Raw genomic sequence first — 7,362 nt, 5'->3', positions numbered from 1 at the left:
TAATCCCATCCATTTGCAATTTGAGGAGAGTAAGAAGTGAAGGTCAGATAAGGCTTTACTACACAAATTGACCCGAGATACCCATTCCTCACATCTCTGGTCTTAGTGCCAACTGTACTGTACCTCCTCTCTAATACCAGGCATTCTGGGTAGTAACGTCTCTTCCACGGCTTACTGCTAATGAGTCTCTTTGGGTTTCTGTTCTATGGCTTACAGATGGTAAGGGTAGCTGAGCAAGACAAAACAAAGACGTTCCACTTTGTTTCTCGTTTTGTTTCCCATTCTACAGCTGTAGGCAACCCAACCCATCCGTCTGCTCCAAATGGAAATTCCAGCTAACACAGCCTCCTATATTATCTGTCTTCATAATCCCGTATGACAGCCCACATGAAAACATATTACAGTTTACTATAGATTACTACAGTATTTACTATAGAATTCAATAGTAAACTGTAGTATACTGTAGAATACTATAAAATACACTGTAGTATCCCTCGATCATGTGTAGTACTTATTATATAATTTTGTCATATACTGTAGAATACTATAGTAAATACTACAGTCAGCAAAATCCCTACACTTTTTTTAACAATAGTAAATACTACAGTATTTAATTTGTATATACCCTTCCCATTCCCCTCCCCCATATCTCAACTGGTGTCACCCTACACTTTTTTTAACAATAGTAAATACTACAGTATTTCATTTGTATATACCCTTCCCATTCCCCTCCCCCATATCTCAACTGGTGTCACCCATAACTGAGAAAATTAGATGCCAAGTATAGACCATATATTGTGTTCCCTACAGGTAATAGAAAAGAGCAGAAGTTCTGAGCTATCTGTTCAGACCCCAGTCCTACCTACAGGTTATGTCAAATTTGCTCTTTTAGTATTTCTCCAGTAGGTTTCCTGAAGGAGGAATGTCAAAGATAATAAAGCAAAAACACTATAGTAAATACGACAGTAATGTTTGCAAAAACTATACTACAGTATTGTACAGGCGGCAAAAACACTACAGTAAATACTACAATATACTACAATCCGCAAAAACACTACATTAATTACTATAGTATACTACAGTAAATACTACAGTATTTTTTTCATGTGGTAGTAATCATGAGTGATGTAATTGTGTGTGTGTGTGCCTGTGTGTACTTCATTCTCCCTATGACCTCTCCTTGTGAGTTATGGTTTCACATGGTTGTTTCATCTTATTTTATCCAATCTATTGAATTCCATTCTTCCTCTCCCATGACAGACTGATGTTTAGTACACTGACCAGGAACAGAGACATTGTTCTCAGCCTTAATCAGCTAGCTAGCTACTTCAAAACAAACAGTAGTACAGTAGTCATTACTGTAGTTTTATGTTTCTGCTCACAAAAACACAGACTACTGCGGAGAGCCAAATTTTCCATGAATGAATTCTCTGTTGAAGCTCATTTGTAAAGCTCTCATAACAAATTGCTGGGGGGTTATATTCATATGATGTCACCATGGAAATGAAGATGAGAGCGTAGCCTCAGTCTGCTATTCTAAAGGACATATGCAAGAGCTGGCTGTATGAATGACTGTCCTTAAGGGCTTCAAGGGGATTTTTATCTAAATGTTATAAAGCTTCGTTTTTGTACCAGCAGTAATTTAACTAAGATGTCCTGGTTGTGTCAAAGAGAAGCTGCAAAACACTCTCACAGAAGAAAGGCAAAATTGATTTAGAAAATGAATAACCAAATCATAAATTTTACTAATTACTTTACCATTTTAGATTAAAATGTAACCTGTCATATTCAAATGATTTAATCTGGAACAATAGTACTGTATAATGCTCTATATCTGTCTACATAATGAAACAGAACTGTAGAGCAAGATGGCCTCTCATTGGTTGCCTCCCCTACTGGACCAATAAGAGGAATAAGACAGGAGGGCCATTTCTCTGTGAACCAGGCCCACTACCCATGATGCCCTCATCAATATGCACTGTCTAGTCTACTATATCTTTATTAGCAGCTTGGCAGGGCTCCACCACAGATTCCTTTTTGTGCTCCTTGATTGATGTCCTATTGTCCAGTGTGGTGCCAAGGAGACAATTCATATATATGTGGCAGTTGTGGAGGCAGCACCTTCCTGTGGGCTCAAAGCCTTCTATTATGGCAAGGCTGACTTCCTGTAACTTTAAACTGGCTTTGAATGGGGTCAGTCTTTCAAAGCACAAGCCTCATATCTAAAGCCTCATATCTAAAACTTTATGAATTAATTTAGGTTTAACTTTTTAAATATAAATTCCTGAGCATTTCATATAGTGAAAGTATTAACCAAAAGTAGGCTATTAACCATTGAGTTGTTGATAACCTACTGTAAACCTATTCAGAATGACTAAATATGTGTGGAAGTATATACTCAACTAAAAAAGTTCTGTCTGACACAGTAGAAGTTAAAACTACAGCAGGAAACCATATTAGCAGATAACTCAGCTTCTTCCTGTCTGGGGTTATACAGTATATCTCCACCTCAGTGTCCACAGAATACAGCACAGAGTGTTAATACAGTAGTGTTTCAGCATCCTTAAAATGATGACAGTGGGAATAGGTACACCTTTCCCCTAAATATGTATATGTTTTAAAGAGCTAATATTTCACAAGTAATATGCTTTTTTACTGTACCTTTGCTTAAATGCAAATGTTTCTCCAAACTCCTCTCCACTCTCTTAGGTTCTTATTAGTGTAAAAAAATGTGAATGATTTATATTTCTCACTGCCTGAAGGCCATGACATAATTACCCAACTCCTCCCCACAACACCTGCGCCATGGCAACAATAACAAACTTCAACTGCATGCCCATGCTTACAGCAGGTTGATGAGGGAGTTTTGGTTGACTTTTTTCTTAAAATAGCTATATACTTTATTAATTTCTTTCTTTATCAAAATGACGATTTATAGGCATCTATATTGACCTGACTGACCTATTCTTGCTCAGGTGTTACATTCAGCATTTTGACTATACTGTATACTGTGCCTTCACTGTCAACAGTTGCCATTTTAACCATCAAATCCAAACTCTGCCAGAGCAAATATTTATACAGCCCTGTCTGGCTCGACACCTTGGCTGGAGCCGTTCCAACTAAGCCTCTTTGGTGTGACACGTAACAGGATGGCACAGGGTTGAGAGAGAGGACTCAAAGGACACTGTCACTGTAAAAAACACCATTATATTGCTGCTGCTGATTAATGTATTGGCCACTCCAAGGTCACACCTTGGTTGAGACCTTCCTCCTGACATTACATTTTAGTCATTTAGCAGACGCTCTTATCCAGAGCGACTTACAGTAGTGAATACATACATTTCATTTTCATTTCATTTCATGCATTTTTTTTTTGTACTGGCCCCCCGTGGGAATCAAACCCACAACCCTGGTGTTGCACACACCATGCTGGCGTTGCAAACACCATGCTCTACCAACTGAGCCACAGGGGACTACACCATCTAGAATATGGCTGTAATAAAGACTGTTCTGATTCTCAGGGTAAATGTGTCTTCTCCAGTGTACAGTTGAACTCGAATAAAGTCAAGAGAGCCTCTCTCTGACCTTGAATGTGTTGTGTATTTGTTTGGTAGGCTGATCTCAAATGTGAAATTCATCACGTCTGTGAGAGGTTCCTTCTCCGGGGACGCAATTCATTTGACAGTGTGTTTTCACACCCAATAACAAAATCTAGCCACTGTTACACTTTTCCAAGACATCTGCACAACCTTTGGGATGGTGGAGAAGTCAACTCAATCAGCAGAATGTGACTTGTTTAAGTTGTGATGACACATCATTGCTGTTCAGTACCATGGTGACATAGAAAAATATGTTATTTGCCTTTGTCAATTTTAGGTTAGCTATTAATTTGATGTAACAGTCGTCCCTCCTCGCCCCAACTGGGCTTGAACCTTGAACCAGGGACCCTCTGCACACATCAACAACTGACACCCACGAAGCATCGTTACCCATCGCGCCACAAAAGCCGCGGCCTTTACCGAGCAAGGACCACCGCTAACTAACTAGCCATTTCACATCGTTTACATGGAGATGTGTGGCCTGATCAATATGGGTGTGATCATTTTAAAATGCATTTATCCTGCAGCACACAGCATGCACAATCACTCTCTGGGTAAACATAATCCCACTGTTCTCCAACTGGTCGTTCATTACAGTTTCCTTTGAATTAAACGTTGCACACTGTTCTGTTGAACTCAACACACTCCAGTTATCCAACACACATATCTCCCTCTGTTGGCCAGGCTAGGGATAAGGCTAATTTAATTGTGATAATTGAAATTCCATTATGGTGTGAAACGTGTCCCCTGATATAGATATAAAATGGTGGGAGGTGAAATCACACCACTGCAAACAGAGCCATGCTAACACAAGCATTCATCAGCTCGGTAAAATGGCACAAAGCAAAAATAGTCAGTTACAAGGTAAAAACAGAAATTAAGATGGACTTAACCAAAGTCATTTTCATTCACAATATATGTCCAACTGAATGTTACTGACTGATCTTGTCTTTATTTACTTGTGTCTGATGGAATGATTGGTGCATTTAGATGTCCTCTTGGAGGAACAGTAAAGTACTATCTCAGTAGACAGAAAACATCCATTTATCCTCTGATTTCTACTCTATCCCCTGGCCCTGGTACAACAATGCTTTGTCTTGGTGCTCTGTAGGATGGTATAGACTCTACTTAGCCGTATCGTGCCCAGCCATGTGTGCCCACATAGCCTTAGCACGAAGGCAGCCCAATACTGACGCAATGTAATGATGTAAATGAACTCATATTGCGTCAGTGGCCACAGTAGCCCTGCCTGCCTCATTGACTTGACTGCTGCCCAGGACTGCACAGCTGGGCTCGTCAGGTCTAACGTGATGCTATCTGACTGTGCACGCCCCATGGCCCTTCCACTTTCGCATGAGCACAGGAGCGAAAGCTACGCCGGATAGGCCACACAGACAGAGCCACATGAGCCAAAGCTCTGTTCATCCCAATTTTTACGATCCCATACAACATGACATTATCTTGTCTGACAATTACAGTACACACTAAAGCAAGAGGTTCTTGTATTCAATGCTGACCTTTCCAACGCTTTGAGTCTTGATTATTGTGCCAAACTTACTTCAGAATCAAAATGTTGCTGTAGCAATAAATGAGTATCAATTAGGAGGCAATCACCATTTGAACCTTCAATCACATGGTAGGCCTATGTTTCTTAGATCCAAACCTCTGTCTCAGTGGGTGTGGTCACAGGATGATGGCATTGCCATGGTAGCCAGTGTGACATTCAACCATATTGTTCAACCTGCTGACTCAGATCTGTTTTGGGGACAAGGAGGGAGACAGGGTTCACTTCAATGCTTGCTTACTTGATAAAACACATTGGCCAACTGTCATATTAGATTACATAGAATTAGATGACAATTTACACAAATACGTCATATTTTCCTGAAAAGATTCAGTAGTCATTAAATTACAGTAAAATACAATGACGTGTCTGTGAATTTACAAAGTTTCATTGACCATTATCATGGTCACCCAATTGACAATTGAAATGTTGATATATTTCTTGTATTGACTGGACACTGTACTGGAGTCGAACTAGTTAACGCAGGGAAAGGCACTGTTGTGCTCGTGCAGGGCAAATTGTAAGGGCGTGAACGCGCGCTGAAATAGTCCCATTTGCTTCCCGGGGAGAGAGAACCGAGTGCGGTAAGCGAGAGAGGAGAACGCGGAAACAGCAGGAGCGGTCCGCAAGAAGTAGAGCTACCGGTGACAGCGAAACATTCGAACAGTATAGAGCCCAGATCCTGGGTGCATTTTTTTCGTGAAGTTATCGGATCAGAGGCTTTTTTTAATCACTGTAAGGGGATTTTTCTTCAGTAGAGAGTATCATTCGGGATTCAGAATGTCGGGGAGCAGGGAGGAGGAGCGGCGGAAACTAGCCGACATCATTAACCACTGGAACGCCAACCGACTTGACCTGTTCGAGATCAGCCAACCCACTGAGGTGAGTCCGTGGACCTTCCCTGAGTACAGGCCGCACCCGTCGGGAGAGAGGCAATCATTCCCTAGTGGGATGAAGACCGGGGGATACGCGTGCGGATTCTCTTGTCTGATAATGAATTATGAAAAACTGTCAACCAAACACATTTGTTAACACATACCTGTATAGTACTGTTGAAATGGTCAAATGACCACAAAACTGTCTCAAAATCGAAAAACACAAATTATCCACACCTTAATCGCAAATCAAACTAGCTACTGAGCTAACCAACCTGACAACCAGATCATTGGCGCTAGCTAGCGTAATGTTTGAGAGCTAGCTAGAAAGACAGCTCGGGGCTGTTTTCTTACTCACCAGCAGCACGCTCCGGTTTATAGCTGTGGCAAGTGTATGCAATGGCGGACGAGGTGAATACAGTAATTGATGCAATAGATTGTAAACTTGCAGTCACACTTGACTATTCGCTACCAAGCTAGCTAGTATCTAAACACACACAGATGCAATCCAACGTGGGCGGTTACCTGGAAAATCACGACTCCAAATCTCGTTATTTACAGATAGACAAACAATTGTATTGCATTTCTTGTGCTGGTTTTAACAAATTAGCTACGTTCACATTGTATACAAGTGAATCACACATTAGATAACAGTAGTAAGCTCATATCGCTAGATTGCCGTATGGCCACTTTGAATTTCAGCACCATGATTATGGATAGCAGCAAACTAAAACACCGGCGTCTTTAGCTAGCTAGCTTAGCTATCATTCTAACGTTATCGAGAGTGTTGAGTTGGGATGATGACTAGCCCAGTAATGGACTAAAGGAGCATAATGTTACTCATTAAAGCCATGTTCTTTGCCACTCATCATGTAACTGTCACTAGGTCGTAAGGTAGCTAGTTGGTGTCAATAAACATTACTGTATGTTCTACTATATAAAATAAGTGTTTGCTAAGACAATGTTAAGCGTTTAACCTGTTGCCGGGTGTCTCAATATAGCCAGATGGCTGGCTGGCTAGCTAGGCTAACCTTAAATGGTCTGACACTGACCATTTATGATGGTTGCCTAGCTAGTTATCTCTCTTTTCTAATCAAACTAGCTACTAAAATGAGTCGTGTTCTTGCCTCTCCTGTTGTGTTTATATTTATTGCATCCAACACGCACGTGGTTGTTGTTTTTGTCTGATGGGTTTCAGATCTAGCTAATATTTGTTGGACTGTGTGTGTACAGTTTTATTTTAGGCGCGCAGGCAGCAGCCAGCTACCCCCACCTCCTTGCTCCGAGTTGCAAGACAAGTCAAAGCATTGGGGGTGATGGGGGA

The 7,362-nt window shown here is 41.0% G+C and overlaps 1 protein-coding gene and 1 non-coding gene across 2 annotated transcripts in view; both read left to right on the top strand.

Annotated features, from left to right (window-relative positions):
- The first annotated feature begins 875 nt into the window (after positions 1-875).
- On the top strand, positions 876-930 carry LOC123727516 (U7 small nuclear RNA). Its single transcript, XR_006759511.1, has one exon. It is a non-coding gene; the product is annotated as a U7 small nuclear RNA (small nuclear RNA).
- Positions 931-5,713: 4,783 nt separating this feature from the next.
- Positions 5,714-7,362, top strand: part of LOC106571391 (afadin, adherens junction formation factor a) — a 140,570-nt gene continuing 138,921 nt past the window's right edge. Inside the window, 1 exon segment of the mRNA XM_045695699.2 lies at positions 5,714-6,045. Coding sequence (XP_045551655.2) covers positions 5,944-6,045 — 102 coding nt within the window. The 5' untranslated portion in view covers positions 5,714-5,943.

Source organism: Salmo salar, chromosome 15 (genome assembly GCF_965601325.2).
Source record: "Salmo salar chromosome 15, fSalSal1, whole genome shotgun sequence".
In the NCBI taxonomy this organism is placed as follows: Eukaryota; Metazoa; Chordata; class Actinopteri; order Salmoniformes; family Salmonidae; genus Salmo; species Salmo salar.
This window is presented reverse-complemented; position numbering and strand designations above follow the sequence as displayed.